A 25,368-nucleotide genomic window follows, 5' to 3' on the forward strand; every position below is an offset into this window, starting at 1 on the left:
TTATTCCTGATCTGGAGTGCCCCTTGCTACTCCAGTCCTAGGCTCCCCACATAGAGCCCTGTGAATGCACCTCACTTCTGACCTGCAGTATCCCTTGCTATCCTAGGGCTTGGCACTCAGATCAGCTTTGCTAATTTACCTTCAGTCCTGACCTGCCCCTCCAACCCTGCTATTCCAACTCTGGGACAGTGTACAACTCTGCCACTGTACCTCAGTCCTCGCCTGTACCCCCAGCTGATCTAGGCCTGGGATTGCCACCTAGCTCTACCATTGCAAATGAATGATAACTGGCAGCACCTTCTGCCACTAACCAACAGTCCCCTACTTGTCTCTGCGGCAATATATGAGCTTTTGTCTGCACAGAACAGCTGCCCTGTTTCCTTGCCCAGTGCCTTCCTCACAGCTTTCCTTGCTGTGCTTCTGGATACCTGAGTGTGACAGCTGCCAAATTCCCTTGTTCCACCTCCCAGGAAACTCTGCCTTGGGAAGAGAATGCTGCTGGCTGGCAAGAGGCTCCCAGATCCCACAGGTGGATTCCAGGCAATTAAAGGGCTGTACGCCACAGCGGGACATAATAATAATAATCGTAATTAACCATTAGCATGCACAATGGTTTCCACCTTCAAAGCGCTAACTGATCATTAGTGAAAACTGTCAGACGCCTTGGTGAGCCGGGGCTGGGTGAGAGTGCCTGTAGTCAGCTAGCAGCCTGTGCACCCCGTCTGCAGCAGTGGTGGGGGTGTGCTCTCTCTGGGGCAGTCCCTTGCACTTTGCCCCTTGCAATCACTTCTTAGCCCATGGATAGTGTGATTTGCTCCATCCTTGGCTCCTGTCAATGCCCTTTCCATCCTTCCCCAGCTAGCGCTAGTGTTCTGCTACATTTTTCTTAATTAGGGGCTGTGCCTCTCAGCCCTATTGTTGTTGTGAGAAGCTGGTGATTGGAGAGACCTTGCTCTGCAGGCTAAATGGGAGATTGGTTTTCACCCTGCAATTTGTCTTTCTAGATGTACTCTCACCTAGCACGTTTCCTCTTGCGTTTGTCTGTCTGGGCTCGATGGTAATGCAAAGGGAAGAATCCCCCAAATCAGAGGCATAACGGATCATATTCTGGGCCGTACTCTGTTCTCACTTACACTTGTGTAAAACAGTTGTGTCAGTGAAGTTGCTCTGGATTCAGCCAGGATTAAATTAGAACAGAGTTTAGCACTCGGAGTCTGCTTATCTTGCTTCTGCTGAGCATAATCTGTTGGATGACATTTTCATTCCATCCCACTCTCCAGCTTCTATGCTTGAACTACTCTGCCCTTAGGGCTTATTTCAGAGCAGCCGCATCAGAGATTAATCGGGTTGGGTCTGATCATGTGGGGTGAGGAACGCTCACAACTTCCACAGGCTGTTTGTCTGTTTAAAGAGGGGTGTGATATTGGAAGAGAGTTAAAAGGTCCTGTAGATATTGAGATTGGAAGCTTTTGGGGGCAAAGAATGTCTCTTCCTATATGTTTGTACAGCACCTAGCACAATGGGGCTCTGATCCCAATTGGGCTCTACTGTAATATAAATAATATGTACTCCCTAAAAATCCATTTAAAAGTCAATGGGAATCTTCCCAATTAATTTCACTGGCAATGAATCAGGCACTAAGGGCCAAAGCCTGCTCCCACTGAACTCAGTGGGAGTTTTGCTATTGACTTTAATGGGATTAGATTTGTCCTTATAACCTCCTTGTCGTTTTCTGCATCCTGTCTGTGGAATGGGAGATAGGGGAGTTGCAGTGTATGTGTTAGAATCTGAGCCTGATCCCTTAATCCTGCAGCCCAGTTATAATCCCTGGTTTACCACTTTGCATTCTGGTACCATGGAAATGGTGCCACAGATTTGATCATTCTGTCTAGACATGGAAAAGCCTCCAAAGGTTTGGGTGCTTCTGGGGATGTGAACCAATTTGGTCTGGCAATCGCACCACGATCAAGTTCTCTTGTAAGAGTCCCAGAGCTGCCTGGTTTTGACTGGGTCAAAGATGCCATGAGAAGAATTTTTCTTATGCCCTAGTATTTCTGCTTCCCGCTCTGATTATCCCAGGATGCCCCAATATTGAGGTATTACAATGATACTGCCCTTATACTGATGCTATAGGATCATTCTAGATTTAACATTTGGTGCTATTCTGATATTTGATAAATGTGAAGCATGGTCTGGTGGTTAAAGCACAGGACTGGGAGCGAGGGTTCTCGGCTCCAGCTCCGACACTGCCTCTGTGTGGCTTTGGACAAGTTACTTCACTGGGTGGTCCTCGTCTATAAAAGAAGAAACAAGAATGACCTGCTTCCCAAGCCTTGATTATTTGGTTGGTTGGTTGTAAAGTGTTTTGAGATCCTCATGCAAAAGGCACTGTAACATTACAAAGTTCAATTACGAATGAAACCCTCTTGCTTGAACATAAAAGCTGTCCAGAGGATTTAGGTTCATAGATTCCAAGGCCAGAAAGAACCACGATGATCATCTAGCTTGCTATCCTGTATAACACAGGCCATAGAACTTCCCCAAAATAATTCCAAAATAATTTAGAAAAACATCCAACCTCAATTTAAGAATGGTCAGTGGTGGAGAATCCTGACCTTAGGTAAATTGTTCCTGAGGTAATTACCCTCACTGTCAAAAATGTGTGCCTTATATCCAGTCTGAATTTATTTAGCTTCAACCTTCTCTTTGTTAAGCTAAATAGTACAATTCCCTTTCATTCCTAGGTGCCTTTGAAACCCCCCGCCAAATATCTTTGAATGTTAAGGTAGCAAGGAAGATTCTGGGTGACAAATGGATTCATGGTTTAGAATGATCCCCCTTAGAATGCCCCAACATGAAAGTCACTCTGTAAAGGTGAACGGGGGAGTTATGGCCTAAAACTCTTCTAATGAGCATCTGTTTACTATTATTCATTGGTTTATTCCCTGCGCATCCCCAGTGTTTGATGCTTCTGCCCCAAGAAGCTTACAGTCCAGAAGACAAACATGGAACTCAGTTAAAGCCCCTAACGTACCAGAGGTCTGATCATAAGAGGGGCCAAGCACCCTGAAACTCCCATTGATTTAGCATCACCCAGGAAGAGCTCAGCACCTTGCAGGATCAGGCTCCAGGGCATCACTAGTAGAGATACTTAATGTCTCAGCAGCCTGTGAGAAGGAATGTTGAGAAATCTTAATATTTCAACTGTTCAGCAGGGTGAGGAGGCAACCCTGATGGGCTCTGTGGATAAAGAGGAGAGGGTTAGATCTTGTGGCACCAGGACAGGGAGGGCATACTAGGCAGCAGCACGGATGGAGCTGGGGGTGGGAGAAGAGGTCAGAGGGAGTCTGAAGTGGGCAAAGGGGTAGTGCGAACAGTCTCCAGAGCTGTTAACTAGACAGAGTTCATCAGCATAAAAATGCAAGTGATGCTGCGTGGCCCCAAATCACATTCCTAGTTGCTTTCTGTAGCTCTTTGAACTAGGTAGGGGCATGTCAAAGAAGGCTTTGATGCTTCTCATCAGTGTAGCAGAGTTCCTGGTGACTTGAGCTTTTGTCTGCACGTCATCTGTATCTGCACATTCTTTCCTCGCCCTTCTCAAGTACAGCATCTGCATGTCACTCGCTATGCTTAATTCACAAGGGCTTGCAGGCCTCATGCTTCAGGGCATACTAAACTGATCAGCAGCTGGGGTCAGGAAGAGAATCTGTTTCCATGAGGTCGTATTGCACAGCTGGCTGATAGGGGTGAGGGAGGTTTGCATCTTCCTCTGAAGAGTCAAATAAAGGCCACTGCCAGAGGCAGGATAATAGATCAGAAGGATCAGCAATCCTTTTCACAGTACATGGCAATGTAAGAATATTTGTAGTTGTTTCGAGCCCATGTCTGTTACAAGAAACCCATTTGACATGGTGTCATCTGATTTCTTCATGCCCTTTGTGATATTAATTTTACTCGAGACCTTGTACAGCTTGGTATATTAAAGTAAATTTCATTATCTTTGATGTCTTTCTGCTTCTTCCATCTTCTCTTTTTTATGAGCTGTCTCTTTCCATGAGATGTTTTCTTCATCTTCTTTCCCTCTTTTTCTTTTCTTACCCTGCAGCCAGGTTGATATTTTGCCTGTCTCTGATTCAGATACAAGATGTGTATTGCTTGGGAATGGGTCTTAGGCTCAATACCTAATATGACCCTCTTCTCATTGCACTGTTGTAGGAGGACTAGGCTATTAAACCTCTCTCCCCCAATGCTTTCTATGTTCCTGTCTTTACTGTAAATTGAAAACATGTCTCCATAAGATGCACCCACTGGAAAAAGGGCCCCCAACAATAATAGTGTCCCAAACAATTCATTTCAAGCATGATTATTGTAGTTTGTTGTTTCTGGAGAATAGCTAACCCTGGTATAAGGAGGTTATCCCCTGTATTTTCCAGTGGTTAGGTGCAAATCAAAGCTACTCACTGGAAATAAAGTACTTGCCAATGACTTTGAGGGCCTTAATGTCAGAAGAGTCAGGCACCCAAAATGCCACCACAACTAGAGCCAGGACTGCTCAGCACCTCTGAGAATCAGCCCCCTTGTTGTTGATTCTGGAAGGAGTATGGAGTATTATAGAAGTGAAGTCAAGGGGGTAGAGATGTTAAGAAAAGGAAGGGGAGGGGTCTGCGGGAAGCTAATGGCTGAAAGTGGAAAGCCCTCTTCTGTTAAGAGTTTGAATGAAATGTTTCATAGTGAGGAGAAACTCAGGCATTTATGATTGTACTGGAAATCAAAAAGACAGATATTGCAATGACAGCAAAAATCTCTCTTGTGACATCTATTTCCACAGTATTAGTATGTGGTGATAGTGGTAGGGACATGAACTGATGAGTTACTCCCTTCAAGTATCCCAGTGTGATTCTTCCTTCACAGCATCTGCTCTGGCCGACAGATTCTTCTCTGAGACTCTCTCTTTATTTTGCATGCAACAAACCCCTGCTCCCAGGCTATCGGTATGAGTTGAAACTAAGGCCTGTAGCTCCAAAGTACAACTGTCCACCAGGTGAGCTCAACGACTCTGCTCATTCAGCAAAGCCCTTAAGCATGTGCTTAAGTCCCATTAAAGTTGACCAGTCTTGAGCACATGTTAAAGTTAAACACATACTTAAGTGCTTTTCTGAATCAAAGCCTTAGCTGGGAGCAGTAGCAGGTGGCTTCCACTGTGGATCAGCTACAGAGTAGTATACAGACACACTTAGCCAGTTTACACATGGATTAGCCCTTCTCCATCAAACTGCTCACTCCTGCACCCTAGTCTAGACAGCCACAAGCACAACATTTGTTCCTCCCTCCCGGTAGGGAATTTAAAACTCCATGACAACTTTTAATTTAATTCCCAGAGGTATTTCACCCCAGGCAGTGATGCACCTCAGCCAGTATCAGATGGCAAATGGAGCAAGTGGCAGAGCTGAGATGAAAGGAGTTCTATTTCTATGGAAAGCTTCCAATTTGTTTTTCTTTCCTGTGTAAAATTAAAGGAAATGATGTGGACCTTATTGATGAGAAGACATAGGCTGCACGATATCTGTCCTCTTCCCTTTTGAACTATTTCTATTTTATGTTACAGGAGCTCCAACTGATATTGATCCCTATTGTATTAGACACAGTATATACCCACAATAATAGACAGTACCTACTGCAAAGAGCTCATGGCCTAACTGGACAAAGGATGGGATGGGCAACAGGCACAGAGAAGTGGAGTGATTTGCCGAACATCACACAATGAGTCAGTGGTGGTGCTGGGAATAAACCCAAGTCTCCTGCCTCTCCATCCAGTCCCCTGTCCAGTGATCAGATTGCCTCTGATGTACAAGATAATTAATACTGCAAGATAATCTTTGTTCTCTCTAAGCTGGTACAGTGCAAGATAAAGCTTTCGCCCTTGGTCTTGCAAGGTATTTTTGGCACTGGCCATGTAGAGTGTCTAAATGACTCTCTGAGATATATTTTTCCATCACTTTAAAAGGTATCCTGCTGTTGTAAAAAACTATCAGATTTTTTTGTGTCTACCTTTGAGCTGGGGCAAACCAGCATCTTGCAGAATCCATTGGTATTCTACTAATTGAACTCCAGAGGCACAAGAGGAGATAACATATTAAATATGACTCTCTGAGCTCAGCTTTGTTTTCATCCTCCAAGTTCCGCTAAGAGGACAAATTCAGTAGATGGCCACCAAAGGACTGAATGAGATGGCAGGGTGGCCATTGGGAACTGATGTGAGGCTGAAATTTTTTTTCAGTTTATCTGAAAAATGCTGTCTCCGTCGAACATTCATTATGCCCAGTAAGTCCTCAGGAAGCAAGTATTTTGTGCAGCATGGAAAACCATTGGGATGAAAGGGACTTGAAACTGAAATAGCCCTTTGCAAAGGGCCAGATCGAGCTAATTATAGTCTCACCAATGGAACCCAAGCAGAGCGTTAACAAAGACCCTGCATTTGCCCAGTGCTATTAAACTTTGCAAAAAGAAGGAAAAACCTGTGAGAAAACAGAGGTGTGCACTGGAGAAATCAGTTGGCTGCCAGAGCCTAATACGCAGAGCAGAATGAGGGGGGAAATATTTTAAAATGCAAACAAGGCCCATTGAGGCTTCACCAGCACTTCAGAGAGAGAATTTTTAAACTAAATGATTTTCACATTTAATTCAGGGAGAAATTAGTCACCAGGTATTAAGATAAAGCAAGGCTCTCGCCTGTATTAGTATTCCATCCTGTTCAAGCTGTCTTATCTCTGGAATAATTAAAATGCTCACTGAAGTAGAAAATGTGGGATCTGATTCATTAGTCAAATTTCTCTTTGTAAGGTAATTGCACCCCAACTCATGTTTGGTTTATTGGAAATAGAGAAATGGGGCCAAGAGGATCTCAGGTCTTCATGGATAAAGACAGAGGGGCCAGGGGATCATGGGGATGGAGTGAGCATATTTAACCACTCAGTGTGTGCATTGCAGCTTAGTACAAGGTTCTCAGTCAGTGGATTTGGTGGGGTGTGTCCAGTGATGAGCTGCCAAAATCTTAACAACAGGTTCCCTCCTCACCCCATGAGGGGGGTCGTTGCCCACCCCCGCCCCCCTGGGACTCCTGCCCCATCTAACCGCCCCCGCGTTCCTTGATGCCCCACCCAGGACCCCTGCCCCATCCACCCCCCTCCCCTGTCCCCTGACTGCCCCCAGAACCGAGCAGGAGGGTCTCGTAGGCCACCGTAGTGGGTGCCCACCCCACCCCTAAGAGCCAGAGGCACCTGCCGGGGGGCGAGGTGGGGAGTCCCAGAGGTGCTTACCTAGGGCAGCTCCCAGGAAGCATCCAGCAGGTCCCTCTGGCTCCTAGGGGCGGGGGAGCGTAGCTAGGTGGGGAGCAGGGGGAGCGGCCACTCCCCCCTCTGATCACATCAAAAGTGGTGCCTTAGGCACCGACTCCCTGGGTGCTCCGGGGCTGGAGCACCCACGGGGAAAATTTCATGGGTGCAGAGCACCCACCAGCAGCTCCCCGCTCCGTACCCGGCCCCAGCTCACCTCACCTCCACTCCACCTCCTCCCCTGAACGCACCGCCCCGCTCTGCTTCTCAACCCCCTCCCCTGGTTTCCCGCGAATCAGCTGTTCGGAGGGAAGCCAGGGAGGGCTGAGAAGCAGGCGGCGGCTTCACACTCAGGCCGAGGGTGGCGGAGGTGAGCTGGGGCGGGGAGCGGTTCTCCAGCACCTCCCCCCGGGGTTACCTGCTGTGGCGCAGGTGGCCCTCCTTGTGCCCCCCCACCCCCTGCCCCAGCTCATCTCCGCCTCCCTGGGCCTGAGCGGGAAGCCGCCACCTGCTTCTCAGCCCGCCCCAGCTTCCCGCGCGAACAGCTGATTCGCGGGAAGCCGGGGGGGCGGTGAGGAGAAGCAGAGCGGGGCGGCGCGTTCAGGGGAGGAGGCAGGGGCGGAGCAGAGGTGAGCTGGGGGCGGGGGCGGGGCAGGGAGCTGCCAGTGGGTGCTCTGTACCCACCAAATTTTCCCCTTGGGTGCTCCAGGGCTGGAGCATCCATGGAGTCAGTGCCTTAAGGTGCCACTTTTGGCTGGTTAAATTTAGAAGCCCTTTTAGAACCAGTTGTCCCTCGCAGAACAACCAGTTCTAAAAGGGCTTCTAAATTTAACAACCGGTTCTAGCGAACCGGTGCGAATCGGCTCCAGCTCACCACTGGGTGTGTCTGGGAGGGTGGAGCCCAGTCCATCACAGCTGTCAAGTCTCTGCTCTGTGTGTGTGTGTGTGTATGAGAGACAGAGAAAGAGCTTCTTCATACTACAGAAAAAAGTGAAAGCAGCTAAAATCTACCTCTGCTTATGACTGAAGTTTGCAAAATAAATAAAAAAGGAAGAAAAGAAGTTGAAGGTGTAATATTGACCTGAGTACCCGTGACACACACTGGCTAATGCGGGAACTGGGTGGAATAATGAAGGACAAGGAAGAAGGCAGATGGAGGTAGAGAGAAGGAAACCAGGAATCAGAGGGCGCTCTTAGTATTTTTTCCCCACAGAAGAAATGAAAGAATTATAGAAACGTAGGACTGGAATGGACCTTGTTAGGTCATCAACTATGTATTATCTAGAGCATCCCTGACAGGTGTTTGTCTAACCTACTCTTAAAAACCATCAATGATGGGGATTCCATAATCTCCCCAGGTAATTTCTTCCAGTGCTTAACCACCCTGACAGTTAGGAAGATTTTCCCAATGTCTAACCTGAATCTCTTACTGCAATTTAAGCTCATGGCTCCTTGTCTTGTTCTCAGTGGCTAAGGAAAACAATTTATCCCCCTCCTCTTTGTAACAACTTTTACGTACTTGAACACTGTTACCATGTCCCCTCTCAGTCTTTTCTTCTCCAGACTAAACAAACCCATTTTTTCCAATCTTTCCTGGTAGGTCATGTTTCCTGGTAATCATTTTTGTTGCTCTCTACTGGACTTTGTCCATTTTGTCCACTTCTTTTGCCAAATGTGGTGCCCAGAACTGGACACAACGCTCCAGTTGAGGCCTAATCAGTGCTGAGAAGAGTGGAAGAATTACTTCTTGTGTCTTGCTTACAACATTCCTGTTATTACATCCACAGTTATGTTTGCTTCTTCTTTTTTTTTGCAATAGTGTTACACTGGTGACTCGTATTTAGTGTGTGATCTACTATAACTCCCAGATCCCTTTCTTCAGTATATGGGAAGAACCTTAATGAAACCATGTCTTCTGTCTCCTCTGTTGCAGTGATACCTAAAGTAACAAAGCACTTGCTGGCCAATCCTGTCTTCACCTGCATCATCCTTGCTGCCTGCATGGAGATTGCTGTGGTCGCTGGCTTTGCAGCCTTCCTGGGGAAGTACCTGGAACAGCAGTTCAACCTTACCACCTCATCAGCCAATCAGCTCTTGGGTAAGTAACTACATTAACCAGCCACGCAATCCCTCTGCTGTCTCTAATATGTTGGCCTTCCACCTGCGGATCTTTCACCCGAGGATCTCAGAGCTCTTTGTGAAATGAGTGGGTATACAGAAAGAGAGACAGAGTGTGTTAGAATCCCCGTTTTGCAGAGTAGAAAATGGGTCCTGGAGAGGTGAGGTGTGTGTGTGTATGTGTATATAAATCCTCTCATTTTTGGGTTCCTTGGCTTTTAGGAACCCAAATTTAGACACCAAGGGCCTAGTTTCAGATGTTCTGAGCTCTCACAACTGCAGTTGAACTCACTGATTATGGGGGGTGCTCAGCACTTCTGAAAATCAAGCCCGAGCTGTCTAAATGCTTGCATACCAAAAATGATTTGCCCCAAATTAGAAAATGTGGCCATCGGTGAATTGACCAAGATCACATTCAGAAGGCTGAAGATGATAATTCTAGGAGAATTGGCCCTAGCTACAAAAGCTAATGGTGTTATTGTTCATGATAGTTTCTCAGTTGAAGACTTTAAAAGGGAGGTGGATTGATGAAGTAGGCTTGATCAGGATTCTTGTAACATTTCTAGCAAAATTGCCTCATAGAATATTACAGGCCTCAAAAGTAAATCCCAGGAATTGGATTTTAGGAATTATTTGTCTCAATTTAATTTAGTTTTCCTCCAGGAAACCTGGTTTACGAACGAGGAGTCCTTTTATTTATTGGGCTTTGAATCCTTCTGAGAAGGGACGTTAAGAATGGTTAGACTGGCATGTGGACTGGCCCTTTTCATTCTACCAAATTAAGAGTCATAACTAGCATGTTAATGTCTTCGATAACTCTTATTTCCAGGACTATCGTATTAGTTTCTCAGCTAAATCTATTTTGTTAGCTCTGAATGTTTATTTGCCTCCTTTGGGCTCTCCTTTGTGTAATGAATCTTTATGGACAGAGCTTGATGGATATTGACCGGTTTATGGAAAAGGTTCCAATAGCAAATTTTGTACTCTTGGGAGCTTTAAACACCTGATTGGGTGCGAAGGATAAGAAAATGTTAAAGGTTTCCTGTAACTCAGTAAAGGGGTATTGCCTCCATTTCCCCCAGTAAGAAATTCTTCGGGTCATAAACTTTCTGTAATTTTAGATGTAGAGTGGTAGAGATGGTGATCATTTGCAGAGTCATTTTACAGTCACCTCTTCTAGAGAAAGTAGTGCGACAGATTATATCACCGTTCTGATTTTACGCTGGTCTTGTTTCTCTAACTATTTAGTGGCTTTTAAACTGGACAGCTGTCACCAACCCCTGCAAGTGAATTTCTGACCTCCAGCCACTTTTTCCCAGATGAATTCTGGCAGGTTGGGTATTACTCCTAATTCTGAAGCTCTAGCCTCAAGGCAAATTAAGTTGACTCCATTAGTTAAATCAGAAAGAAACTTCCATCCAGTGATTTGTTAGTTTTAAAGAACCAGCTTTTTCACTTTAGCGATTCAGCACAAGTCCATGTAACATTTATTAAGATCGTTGAAAAATTACAGGATGACCTAACCACCACCAAGGGTCATGTTTACCTTTAAAAGGTAAAAGCATCTGGTATGATTCAGATTGCTCCAGCCAGAAGAAACAGCTTCAGATCATGGCAAGGGCTGCTAGAAATAATGGTTCCCCAGATTCTAGTAAGAAACTTGCTATCCTTAGAAGCGAATATAAAAAAAATGCCGAATAAGAAGTTTGAACAATTGAAAAATTGTATGACTGAATGACATAACACCCTTCCCCCCACCAATGTCTGTCACTAAGTACGGTAATTTTGTCAAGAGTCCGTCGTCCAACATGATGGTGCCGACCCCTGGAAGGACCAGTATAGGTCTCCTACTCTTTCCAAACTATGCAGTTATGTCCTGAAAGCCGTAATCATCTTTGTCCATGCTGGTCTAGCCAGGTTGAAGACTGGCCACACTATTTATATGCCTTCTGACCTGTACTGCCACCTGAGAACTAAACGGCTATCTCCATTCCTGGCTCAGAGGCCTTTTGCCACACCAGCTCAGAAATTAGGATCCTGGCTACATAGTGCAAATGTTTCACTTGCACAGGCTGTTGTCCTGGGTGCCTGTTCAGCCACAAAAATAAGAAAACTATGTGAAAGGGAGGCTATTTTGACTTAAGTGAAATAATATACTCCTAATATTTTTTCTTATTTTCCTACATATTTTAAGGAGTGGTGATGTGAAAAGGTATCAGTTTTTAAAATTTGTATCTGGTTTTTGGAGCTGTGAATTTACAATTTGTCTTTATAGTATTATGAGCAGTGGCCTACGGCTAAGGCGCAATATTAATAAAAATAAATAAAACCGGGGTGCCTCAATTTTTAGGAACCCAATTTTAGACACCAAGGGCCTTGTTTTCAGAGGTTCTGAGCTCCCACAAGTGCAGTTTGAATCCATTGGGAACTGAGGGAGGTGCTCAGCACTTCTGAAAATCAGACCTGCTCTGTCTTAAAATTTGGCACCCCAAAAATGGGTCACCCTCAATTAGAAAATTTGGTTCTTAGTGAAGTGGCTGAGATCACAGAGTCAGTCAGCAACAGAGGCAAGAGCAGAACCCAGGAGTCATCCTTTCCAGACCCATGCTCGATGCACTAAACTATGCTCCCTCCCCAAGGGCTCACATAAATTGTTTTATATAGAATCAGTTGTTTCTGTGAGAAATCATTCTTCATTCTTGCAGCAAGGGCATAAATAGCCTTTAGAGCTCCTCACCTAAAGCAGAGATGCCAGCCTGCTGCCCACAATGCTATGCGGGAAACCTGGGAACGCAGGGGCAGAACTCCTTGTCTGACTGAGTGCTGCCCCGTAACTGCCTGCCTGATGATTCACGCTGTCTAGCGTTGCCCTCTGTTCTCAGTTTGAGGTGGAGAGCCCAGTTCCCCAGCTGAGCTCCCATCTCCCCTGCAATTTGGCCTGCGTCAAATTGGAAACACAGCCAACAAAAGAGACGCAAGCAGTTGTTCTGCTAGCCCATCTGATGCATCCTGGTCACCACTCCAACATTTTCTTTCGGAGCCATCCTGCTGCTGCCCCTGTACTCTCTGTGCTTCTCCTCTTCCCTCCTTTACATGAAAGGACACGGATACGAACACAGGCTCTTTATTCATCTGCTCCTGACACTTATTCCCCACAAAGTTCTAGTGCTCTGTTTGTGACAGGCATCCTTTCCCCAGCGCCCAGTTAAGGCATCTAGGTGTTGATTCTGAATAACCTGCAATCACCACCATCCACATGGGCCCCTGGCATGGACCTATCAAACACTGACAGCATACAATAAGACTGGTTTAATATCAAAAGGAATAGCACACAGGCTGCTGTCCTGATTGTTATGCATTTTTCTGCTGAACTAATTGAAAACCTCCATTTTTTTTTAAATTTAAATGAAATTGCTGCAGAATTTCCCACCTGCCCCAGAATCCAGAGACCTTTTTGCAGAATGGGCTTGGGTATGGCCTGCAGCGATGGGGCGAAAGTGAGCAAAAAGAGGCTGAATATTGTGAGAACTTTCCCGAAGTGGGAGGCTGAATTTTCAGAAGTGACTAGTGATTTTGAGTACCAAACTTGAGACTTCATAAAGAGGCCTGATTTTCAGACAGCACTGAACACCTCTCCCCTGAAGATCAAGCCCCTTGAAAGTGTCTCATGTTGGGCAACCACAATCACTGGTCAATTTTGGAAATCTTGCACAAGATCTATTAGACTGTGGATTAGTTTCCCTTGGGAAAAGCAGTGGAGACTCCACTGCCTGGACAAAGCACTGTGGAGGACCAGTTCTTTGCTGGCTGGGGCAACGGGGAGGCAGAGAGCGGTGACCTATAGCCTTTCCGTCATCCCAGGGACGATGTAACTCTGCTACAGGTGAGTGCTAACAGCTTCTGGGGCCTGAAGTCTCACATAGTCACTCCTAAGGAGAACCCACATGAATGGATAAGCATCTAGTGGGTACTCTGAGCCTTTAGCGCTTCCCCCATCACTAGTGCACTGATCTAGTCACTGGAAAATAAAATGCTTCGACATGCAGTGTATTTTTTCAGCTCCTGCTTTCTCCTTGTGCATCTTCCTGACTCTTCTTCCTTCTTGCAGGGATGACAGCGATCCCATGTGCATGTCTGGGCATATTCCTGGGCGGTCTCCTGGTGAAGAAGCTCAGCCTGTCTGCTCTAGGAGCCATCAGGATGGCCATGCTCGTTAACCTAGTGTCCACAGCTTGCTATGTCTCTTTCCTATTCCTGGGCTGTGACACGGGGCCCGTAGCTGGGGTTACTGTTCCCTATGGAAACAAGTGAGTACAGAGAATTTCAGCTCCGTCTCCCACCTCCAGCCCTATGATACCACCCAGGAAGTATAGCACAGCGGTGTTAGCTAAACTAACCTGCTCTTTTCAGTGCTGTTTCTCTATTTTTCTAGGGTTTTATACCACCCACATCACTGATATTTGAGTGCTTCTAGGATTAAGTTGTATGAAGTGCTGATGTAGCTGTTAGTCCCAGGATGTTGGAGAGACAAAGTGGGTCAGGCACAGGCCAACTTTCTCATTTCCCCGGGGGTGCTTGACCCCTGCTCCATCCCAGGCCCCGCCCCCACTCCACCTCTTCCCCCAAAGTCCCACCCCCGCTCTGCCCCACCTCTTCCTGCCCCATTCTGCTCCCTCCCCGAGCATGCCCCACCCTCGCACCTCCCCCTGAACAGCTGATTGCGGCGGGCAGGAGGCGTGGGGAGGCTGATCAGTGGGGCCACTGGTGGGTGCTCAGCACCAGCCCTGGAGCACCCACAGAGTTGGCACCTGTGGCGTGAGGTAATATCTTTTACTGCACCAACATCTGTTTATTGATATTACCTCACCCACCTTGTCTCTCTAGGAGTAAGGAACAGTGTAGAGTAATAGTGTTACAGTAAATGCATTCCTGGCACAAGTGGGGAGGACTCCATTGAAGTCAGTGGAGTGGCACCCACTTCCACCGTGGCTGTATTAGGCCCATTCTATAGAAGTGTCTTGGGGGAGTCGGAACAATAACAAGTTTGAGAGCCGAATTCCACTGAGCTTAACTGAAACTGACCCAAGTGGCTCGAAACATGAGGCCAGATTCTGCTCTCAAGTAGGCTGGTGTAAACACAGAGTGAAAGCACTGAAATAAGTGAAGCCACTCCAGCCTGATCTTTGCAAGTGCTAAGCACCTACCTATCCCACTGAAATCTAGGGAAATTGTGGGTGCTTTTACTGAGGTGGCCTAAAGGGGATTTAGGAGTCAAATTCTAGGCACACAGTTTTGGACGTTTGGGGCCTGTATGATGAGCAAAAGGCGCTTTCCCACTTGCTGCTTGGCTGCAGGTGAGACCCATTTTGAGGCAGGGTATTAGGACTCAGGAGGCCCCGCAGAGCTGGGTCCTAACACAGATAGAATGATTCTGTATTTCCAAAGTTTCTCAGCATGGGACAGTGGCTCTTTGAGGAGGAAAACGTCAGCACATCTTCAGCTTGCTGTTGTTGTGCTAGGTAAATACAACCCCTCCTGTCCTGGAGGTCTGATCCCAGGGCTGAGACAACGCCCACACAACTTCACATTAGATTTTTCCAGCACCATCCTGAGCCACCCTGGGGAGATGGTGGGAGCCGGAAATAATGAACCTCAATGTGTTTCTGTCACAGAAGGAGCATATGGCCTCAGGTCCCTTCTGCTGGCACCCAAACACCCCACCCACCCTTCTCTCCCTTTGTTTGCAGTGGTTGGCTAAGCCCCCTTCGTGTGACGCTTCTCAGAAAAGCCAGCTGGCGTTATTGCACTGTGCATCCATTTCTGATTCTGATTCTTTTGCAGATCAGCTCCGACCTTGCCCTTGGACCCATATTCCCCCTGCAATAACAACTGTGAATGCCAAACCGATTCCTTCACTCCAGTTTGTGGGGCAGATGGGATCACCTACTTGTCTGCCTGCTTCGCGGGCTGCAGGAGCACGGTAATTGTCGTGATTTACTCAACATCTCCTATCCATGTGTGGTTGTGAGGTTAGTGTATATACAGTAAGAGTCATTCATTTACAATTGAGGATGTCTGAAGGCCCCAGAGATTGACTTCTTCTTATTATTATTATGTGGATTACCATAGTACCTTGGAGCCCCAGCAATGGATCAGGCACCCATTGCGCTAGGTGCTGTACAAACACAGAACAAAAAGATAGTCTCTGCCCCAAGGAACTTGCAATCTAAGTTTAAGACAAGAGACAACAGATGGATACAGACAGATGGGGAAGCACAAGGAAAATGAAACAACGTTGGTCAATGATCGGCAGTGGTCTATCCATACCAACAGCCATGACCATTGTCAAGTATTTGGTAGGTGTCACGTCAAAGGAGAGTTGAGGAGGACTCTGAAGGAGGATCATGAGTTAGTTTTTGCACCTCCCAAGCTTAGGGGGCAGCATGGGAGAAAACGCAAAGGTGCTTTTTTGAAAATGTAACAAGTGAGCGATGGAGGCTGGTATCAGGGCCAATCAGAGGTGAGCATTGACAGCTCAGTCATGAATGAGACATAATAGGTAGGGTGAGGGTTGACTGTGAAGGGCCTCGCTGAATCTTCGCACCTAAGGGTGAGAGAAACTGAGTACCTCATTTTTTATTCTCTCATGCAAATGTCCTGTTAGCTCTGGCTGTGGTCCAATGGGATCGTCTCTAAGTGAGGAGGGAGCTCCCTTCTCCTCTCCACCATCCACGGGACTCTGTGCTCTTGGGTGCTCTTGGGTGCACATGTGGTGCTTGTCTCCTCTTAGCCCAGAGGCTCTGTGGGAAGCCATGTCATGGGCAGAATCACTCAAAGGGAGACCACAGGCAGAGCTACGGGACGGTCTGCACTTGCCACCTGGCTTCTAGCCTCTCAAATGTGATGAAAATCAGCTGACCCACAGCTCCCTACTGCAAATGCAAATCAGTCAGACACCAAAATAGAGAGAGCACAACTCGAAGGCCGACCAACCAGCCTGAGGCAGAGTCTAGTCCCATCATGGGGACTACTGTGTTCTGTTACCGTCAGGTCCTACAGACATCTCGTTTCTTGTTTCTGCTCACTCCCATTTCTCCTTCCCTTGTTCCTCCCCTCCCTCCTGCTGTCCCCTGGTGCTGCCTTCCCCATTTCCTCTTCTCGCTCCTTCCCTCCATTTCTTCTGTTTCCTCTCCTCTTTCACTCACTTCCTGTCCTCCTCTCCTCTTTGAGTCAACACCAAGAGCAGGGGAGCAAATGAAGAGCGGGGCCTCCAGCAACCCCCTGAAATTAATAGCCATGGGTATTCTGTATCCCCAAAACCTAAGGGTTTATTTCATTTAGAAAATGCAAACCCTCTCTGTGTGAAGGAGACCTGCTATTTGGGGTCTCAGAATCTCCTAAGATACCTGTTAAGATAAGGAATCTCTTACGATATCTTGAGCCTCTCCTTTCCATTCTGTAATGTGTGGACAGTTCGGATTGGTCTTAAAACACTCCAGCAGGAAGCGTAAATCCCCACTTCTCAGGGAAAATTCTCCCCTTCTCCATTGTGCCAAAAGCACAGATGGGAGAGTCCAGAGACGTACCCGCTGTGCTGCTGGCGGGTGCGCGGGAGGGGCAGGCCACTCCAAAGAGCAGGCTGGTGCTTTAGGAAAAGAGAGAGGGGAGATATCAAACCCAAATGGTGAGGTGTGTAGCAAAGCCTTGGTTCCTTCCCTGAAGAGTCTAATGGACCTGGAGGTGCCAGGAAGCTGAGAGAAAAGCTCCCGACTAACAAGTGAAGAATCACCGCAGCAGCTGAACAGAAATCTTGTCTCCATTAGCTCCCTTGCTCCGTGGAGCCGCAGCATTGGCACTTTGACTTCATGGCCATCTTTACAGAGTCAGAGAGTGTCAGTAGGCAGGTGCTACATTGGCAATTTTTACTTGCCAGAGGGAGTGGCATCTGTGACAAGTGAATTTGGATGGCCCTCCATTTAGCCCTCTAGTTAGTGCATTGCTAGATGTCTCTAAGTGCCCCTCTGGCCCAGACAAGCAGAATTCTGGGAGCTGAAGGTGACCCTTCTCTGTCCGTGTTCATCTCCAGACACATCCTCAGGTCCTCACTTTGCTTGTAAACCATCCTTTCCCAAGTCAGACTCATTCAGTAAGGGTTCACCTGTCTGTGGGTAAACTGCAACCTCTACCTCAGGGCATTGCAAGTAAACTGTACAAGGACAAGTGTGCGGCGGGGAGGGGGACAACAAGTGGGTGCATATTTGGACTTCTTCTTTACTACCCTAACTTCTGGCTTCCCACTCAAGCACCTGACTTGTTTGCATTCTACTGAGATGAGTGAAATGGCTTCTGAGCTACCGAAGTGTTTAGCCGCAAAGGAGATAGCATGATGCCAACTCCTGGATCTTCGTGTTATAGCTAAGAAAATAATTTTATCTGGGATCATTGGATGCAAAGCTGCAGAAGCTGTACATGTTAATCTCATGCGTTTCCTCTGCCATTTGCCTTACAACTAGCACTTCACTTCAATGTGATTGTTTAGACAGCAAAACTTTTGGCACGGAGCAAAGTGTCAGTAGGAAAGAAGCATCCACCTGCTGTGCCAAAATCATTCATTGGCAAGGAGAAAAATAATGCTAGCTAGTGGCAGGGTGTAAAAGTTGCATTTACACTGTATTGCTCAAAGCAAACCAATTGCTCCTTAGAAATGAGCATAGTAAAGAAAATTCAGACTCTCTCTCCAGGAATTGTTTCAAGTCTCTCTGCTATGTAACTATCAGAGCTAACCTTCTATAAGCATAAACCCATCCAGCAAAAGTCTCCCTCTCTCTTCCTCCCTTTCCTCTTTCTCACTTGCTCTCTCCAGTTTAACCTCTTCATTGGCACCATCATCTTGGCTTTTTCAAAGTAGTGGTTTTGGACATGAATTAATGAAGCAACAGCATCCTCTGGAAAGGGCATTATCAAGAATTATGGACCAGTTTGGCCATGTAATGGCCCTGAAGCAACGCCAAATTGCTTTAAGCCCATAATCCAGAAAATGACCTGTCTAGAGGGTTTTGTGGCTATTATATATGTGTGATGAGCCAAGAGTTGCTTTTTACTGGGGCATAAAATTCTCTGAATGTTTTATTTAACTTTACTGCACTGTATGTGTCCAGTCATGTATCTCTGCTTTCCCTTTCCCTCTGTGAATGGTCTCTAATGGTATTTTGTAGTCTACTGAGTTAGTTTACCTTTCTCGTATGAATGCCATTGTTCTTTGTGATGAAACTGGTCTGCAGAGAGGCTTTGGGTTTATTAGTGCTAAAGGGGCGTAGGGGTGGCGCTTTTATTTCAGCGAATTCTTTTTCTAACCAGTCCTCTACTCTCAGTGACCCTTGTGAGTTAAGCCATTGTCCATATATCTTTTTTTGTTTCATGGTGTTGTTTTTCTATTTCCCCTTTGGCTGGGGGAATATGCATTCCAAATCTAATGTTGTAGCACTGAAGTCTTAGGGATTCACATCAACATGCCAGCCTGTTCCTAACCAATCAGAGCCAGGTTTTTAAAACCACAACACATGGGTCATTTGCACACATAATTTCCACAAGAAATTGAGGCCCCTGGGTGTGCAAATTTTGTACACGTGCACGTTCAAAAATCTCGTTCCTGGTGCATGAGCTGTTGAGCTGCAGAAAGACAAAAGTTCCATTTACAACAGAATGGTGATGGGATTGCAGAGTAGTTCAGGAAAATCAATAGCAATTTGGCACATGCAGCAAAATATTGCCTCTTCATAGAAGAGGATGAAAGTCAGTGTTCGATGTCGGTGTGTTACTATAGCACATGTTACAGTGTCGGTAACAAAGGATCAAAGGTCTCCGAGGGAAGAACTCAGAAGAGCACCAAAAAAATTGTTGCATTCAGTTCTGTTTACATTAAAGTACTTTGGGATAACAGCTTTGGTGCACGGTGATTGAAACGGGGCAGAGGGGAGAAGGATCAGGCAATGGAGCTACACACACAGGGACTGGGGGATATGCCATGAGCTTCTTACGGATGGTGCAACTGCTGTGTTGATCTGAATTGCCAGCATCCAGGAGGATTCCTGGCCAAATCAGATTCCAGTTCCTATGCAGTCCCTTGTCACTCTCTCTAAAGTAACAAAGCACAGTCTAGCCCTTTACTTACCATAAATGCAGGGAGACTGGATTCTGACCTCATGCTAGCTTTATTCTAGTTTAATTACGTTGACTTCAATAGAGTTACATCAGATTTGGATTCACGTACGTAAGAGCAGAATTGGGCCCGCTGCACAGAAGAGATGGGTCTCTCCTTCCAACTGTATATAAGTCATGTGGAATGATCAGCCAGGTCAGTGCACAGGGATGTGACCCACTTGGCTTCCTGAACAGTCAGCCATCCCCGTAACAGATGGGCTAGCAAAGTTAACTTAGGCCCTGTCTATGCTGGGATTTTTGCACCAGGATAGTTACTGCAATGTGAGCATGTTGGTGCAACCCCCCGTGGAGATGCACTATGCAGGGCTTGCATGGCTGAGGTTTACCCTGTTAAGTTGCCAGGACAAGTCACACCAGTGCAGCTCATCTGCATTAGAGACTTTGCATTGGTGTAAGTACACCAATATAGTTACACTAGTGTTATTTGCCCTTGTCTAGACGAGCCTTCAGGTGGCCATGTCACTGCTGGGAGAGGGCCTCTTTGCATTCATTAGTGCCTGCCAGCCGTATAGTCACCTGCAGTCATATCATTAACGTTCACCGAGCTCTGAGTTTCTGTTTCTGCCGCACTCCATGCAGTTGTTTTAGAAGGCAATGCTTTCGACTCCTATGCAGAAAAAGAGATCAATGTCAGAAAGAATAGACTGGGGTCCCCACGGATCCGTGCATATGTGGAGGCACTGAACTAGAACATGTGGTAGTGTGGAGCCTAAAGAAACCCCAGCATAAAAGCATAGGAATTTCTATTTGAATACTGGAGGTTTGGTTTTATTTTATTTTAGTGCTCCTTTTTCTTACACGCATGTGACCTGCAAGCCTAGCAGCCTTGCAAAGACAGACAAGCAATGAATCATTTATGATAGTTTTTGCTCTGTATTCATTAAGGGATTCCTGGCTATTATTCTGTGCCTTAATTGTGCTGACATCCCCGCCATCAGAAATTCCGGGAGGGGTGAGCGCAAAAACATCTGTGACTGGAAAACAAAGCCTCTTTTGACATCCTGTGCTTGCAGGAAAGATCAAAGGGAATGGGGTTGCTTTTTCCTCCTTCTGATCGCATATTGATAAACTTTATCTTGTCTGACTGCAGCTTTCAGTTCTGTGCAAATCCTTCTAAACTAAGTGGCATCTGTTAGCCCTGTAACACCCTTGAGGTTGGTTCCATAATCACTAGTGTCTCTGCCGCCTTCCCTTTGATACCTAGCTCGCTGTGAGAGTAGGCACACATCCTGGTACGCTCCCTGCCATCGTTAAAGATGCCAGAATGAGGCAGTTGAACCCGCAGCAGCGAAATGTGCCTTCTTGAAATGCACAGCCAGGGGTATATTGGGAAGTAGTTGTAACTTTAATATGGCAATATTTTATCATGATGAAGGTACACAGATCCTTCCTTTCTTCTTTTCACAAGGGTCCAATTTGGTGGTAATTTTCTTACAGACACATTTGTTTGGGATGCGAAAGGACAGGAAGCCAAGAACAAGGAGGAGGAGAAGCTACCCTGCCAGTAGAATGCATTGGAGCTGGAGTTCTTTTGAAAAGCCTTTCCAAACCAGCTCAGCACATGACTTATTAGCAGCTAATTAATTGACCGCTGGAGGGTGCACACTTGCCAGCCGGCAAACCCCTCCTTGTAAAGTGCCTGTTGTTTTGGAAAGTGGGCCTTGTTCTCCCTTCACCTCCGTGCCCTGTGCTCCCTTCCAGAATCTCACTGGCTGCTCATGCCTCAGTTTGGTCCCAGCCGAGAACGCTACAGTAATGCACGGAAAATGCCCCAGTCCTGGTTGCCAAGAGGCCTTCTTGACATTCCTCTGCGTGATGTGTGTTTGCAGCATGATTGGAGCCATGGCACAGACGCCGTCAGTTATCATACTCATCAGGTAAGAGCCATGCTGAGGATCTGATGAGTTGCTTGACTCTCAATCCACCGCTTCTTTCAACAGGCTGCCACAGATTAATTGAAAACTGAAAGGCTCCTCCCCTGGGTCTAGATCGAGGGGGACCGTGGTGGCCCACAGGCCATGGGTGTGTAGGGAGGATGGACTCCTGGCGCTGAGTGTTTCTGACTACCATTGGAGTTGACAGGAGCCACAGATGCTCAGCAAATCTCAAGATTTGACCTGCTTTGAGTGGGAGGGCACTACAAAATTACCCAACCTTATACTTTCAGCTGCACTGAATTCACCCTGAGAGTTCCCTTTGGCTTCAATGGGGGCTCGGGCCCCCTGAAAACCAGGCCCCTTATTATGTAGTGCCTAAACCATTTAGGCACTACAAACAAGCAGCTGTAATGGGTTGGGTCACAGAGACCCTTTTGGGAACTGCCACCTGATGTGCCTAGACTACCTCTGAGCCCATTTTCCCTGCCATCTTAGGACTTCAATGCCTTGCCTGGTTTGAGCCAGACATGCTAGCCTGCTACAAACACAGACCCAGGTCTGAACCACATCCCCCAAAAGCTGCAGGCTTTACTGAAAACAGCTTAAGAAGTGGTCCTGTCTCCAGCACTCAGATACCCAACTCCCAATGGGGTCCAAACCCCAAATAAATCCATTTTACCCTGTATAAAGCTTATACAGGGTAAACTCATAAATTGTTCACCCTCTATATCACTGATAGAGAGATATGCACAGCTGTTTGCCCCTTCAGGTATTAATACTTACTCTGGGTTAATTAATAAGTAAAAAGTGATTTTATTAAATACAAAAAGTAGGATTTAAGTGGTTCCAAGTAATAACAGACAGAACAAAGTGAATTACCAAGCAAAATAAAATAAAACACTCAAGTCTAAGCCTAGTACAGTAAGAAAACTGAATGCAGATAAAACCTCACCCTCAGATGTTTCAATAAGCTTCTATCACAGACTGGACACCTTCCTAGTCTGGGCACAATCCTTTCCCCTGGCACAGCCCTTGTTTTCAGCTCCGGTGGTAGCTAGGGGATTTCTCATGATTGCTGCCTCCTTTGTTCTGTTCCACCCCCTTGTATAGCTTTGGCACAAGGCGGGAATCCTTTGTCCCTCTCTGTGTTCCCACCCCTCCTTCTAAATGGAAAAGCACCAGGTTTAAAATGGATTCCAGTGCCAGGTGACACGGTCACATGTCCTGTGAGACACACAAGCCTTCATTCCTCCCAGCCTGACTCACAGGAAGGCTTGCCTGCAAACAGAGCCATCCACAGTCAATTGTCCTGGTTAATGGGTGCCATCAAGATTCCAAACCACCATTAACGGCCCACACTTTGCATAATTACAGTAGGCCCTCAGAGTTATATGTCATATTTCTAGTTTCAGATACAAGAATGTTACATACATACAAATAGGATGACCACACTCAGTAGATTATAAGCTTTGTAATGATACCTTACAAGAGACCTTTTGCCTGAAGCATATTCCAGTTACATTATATTCACAGTCATTAGCACATTTTCATAAAATCATATAGAGTGCAACGTCACAATGCTCATCTCCCATTTAGGCATCTGAAAGAAGCAGCCAGAGTTTCAAAAGATCTCCGCATCCCGAGCACAGTGGCAGCTGCTGGATGCTGTGCACACGTCAATCACTTTGTCTCTGCAGGTCTCTGTTAGGTTCAGCATGACCACATTCATTGCTGGGGTAGCTCCACTTACTTCAGTGTCTAATACTGACCTGAGGAAAGAATAAGGGAATTGATTCTGTGCAGCTCAAGGGGCAAGGAGGGCTGTGAATCTGGTAAGGAGGGGTCCATGCAGGTATGCTGCAAAGGAAAAGGGCAGACCTTGTTCTCCCCATCTGTCTAGAAACCATGAAGTGGAAAGGAAATTAGGAGAGTTCTGCTTCTGTTGCAGGGAATAAATGTGTTCAAGCTAAAATCAGTCAGGTGGCAGGATCGCAGCTGCATGACACCTGCAAGCAGTGGTTTCATGAGGCTTTTTTAGATATAGCCTAGAGATCCTAGGAGGCTGCAAAAAGAAACCCAAAAAGGCCTAGGGATGAATTTATGAGCTAGTGTAGGACAACATGCACGCATCACCAGAAGCGAAAACTCTCATGCTGGCCCAAATGCTGACATCAGTGGGAATTAGAGATGCTCAGTATCTCTCTGGGTTTGGCCCAACATGCATACAAAGACAAAAGCATCATCTCCAGCTGAATTACTGTGTGCTATTTCCACACACACACAACTGTCTGCCCCCTGAGATGCATGTGTCTACCTAACTTCGCCTTTATTCAGAATCACTGCATCCATCCATGCCATTGCTTACAGCCTATTCTAATCTGAGGGGCAATAAGCAGATCCATTCTGCGGTCTGGAAAATTCCAGTAAAGTTCAATCAATAGGGTCTGTGTTAGAAACACTTTTGAGTGGATCTCAGGCAGATCGCTTATGTGAGGGCAGGTCTCCCCGCAGAGAATAGAATGAGATATTCCACCTACTAGTTCATTTCTCTCCTGGCATCTGTAGTAGCTAAACGGAAATCAAATTTTCAGTGATCAATATTGTGGCAAAGGTAATTTGAGGCTTGAAGGGTTCTTTGTTGAGAGAAATTATCAGCACTCGTAGGATCCTGAACAGAGTCTTCTTAATGTGCATCTTCAAATACAACAAGCCAATGTCCAGGTGGGAAAGAGAACACAAGAGAAAAGTGGAAAGATTCAAAAACTTCACTTCACAACCCTTTGAAATTGACAATTCACAGCCCTGAAAGTCATATCTTAACTATATTCCTGCCAGAACCACCAATATCTATCATAAATGCACAGAAGAAGAGACGGTGACGGGCCAAGCATCACCTGGTGTTCTGGACACTCCACAGGTTTGAATCAACTGGTTCCACAAACCAATGTCACTTGGTATGTGGGTCCCAGGTGTTACTAGTGATGAGTTTGAATTAGAACTCCCAGTTCTCCCAGATCAGCCAAAGTGAAGCCCATCCCTGGCTGACCCGGTTGCAATTGTGCCGAATGCAGCTGAGCAGGGAAGTGTCTTCTCCTGGTCCAGCCAGCAGGGACATATTCAGAGGATTCACCAGGACATCTGGCTCTTTGCACAACCTTGAAGTCTGGTTTAAATGTCCATACTGTAATCTCAGGCACTGAAGTTTTCAACACAGCCTGGAACCAGATAACTAAGGAGACTATGGGAGATAACTTCATGTCATTCCGGGATGTCCTAACAGTGCTGTGATCAGAGATATAAAGGACGTTTTCGGGACTCTCTGGTGTTATTATTGTTGTTATTTATCCATCACCCAAAGGTGTGGTAAGTGCTACACAGACATAAATTAAGACAGGTGGCACCCTGAAGAGTTTACACTCAATCTCGTACCTATTAGATTCAATGGAAAAATTCACACTAACTTCAGTGGGAGTTAGATAAGATTCTAAATATACAAAAACAGATGGAAGAAAAGGAAGCACATTAATGCTGGTTGATAAGTATGTTTCACACAGAAAAATAAAAAAAAATCCCTCTTCAAATTTTTCAATGAAAAGTCGAAAACTGACAATTTTTCATTTTTTTAACTGAAAAAATTGAAAATTTTAAACAAAAATTTAAAAAGCCATTTTTTATTTTAAAAGTTTCAACTGAAAAACTTTAGCCACTTCTAAAACAACCCCAACAAAACAAAACACAACAACCTATGTAAGAAACCTGACTGAGGTTAAGTTTGGTAACCGTCTATTTTTCACTTTTTCCCTCCCTTTCACAGGACCTCC

General features: G+C 46.1%; 1 protein-coding gene across 2 annotated transcripts in view; it reads left to right on the plus strand.

Moving 5' to 3' along the window:
• Positions 1 to 25,368, plus strand: part of SLCO3A1 (solute carrier organic anion transporter family member 3A1) — a 227,932-nt gene that overhangs the window by 186,261 nt on the left and 16,303 nt on the right. For both annotated transcript variants that reach the window (XM_073304210.2, XM_073304209.2), the window contains 4 exons: positions 9,265 to 9,429; positions 13,558 to 13,756; positions 15,291 to 15,429; positions 21,372 to 21,547. In XM_073304210.2, coding sequence (XP_073160311.2) covers positions 9,265 to 9,429; positions 13,558 to 13,756; positions 15,291 to 15,429; positions 21,372 to 21,547 — 679 coding nt within the window. The remainder of the gene's footprint in view (positions 1 to 9,264; positions 9,430 to 13,557; positions 13,757 to 15,290; positions 15,430 to 21,371; positions 21,548 to 25,368) is intronic.

Source organism: Lepidochelys kempii, chromosome 10 (genome assembly GCF_965140285.1).
Source record: "Lepidochelys kempii isolate rLepKem1 chromosome 10, rLepKem1.hap1, whole genome shotgun sequence".
Taxonomy (NCBI): domain Eukaryota; kingdom Metazoa; phylum Chordata; order Testudines; family Cheloniidae; genus Lepidochelys; species Lepidochelys kempii.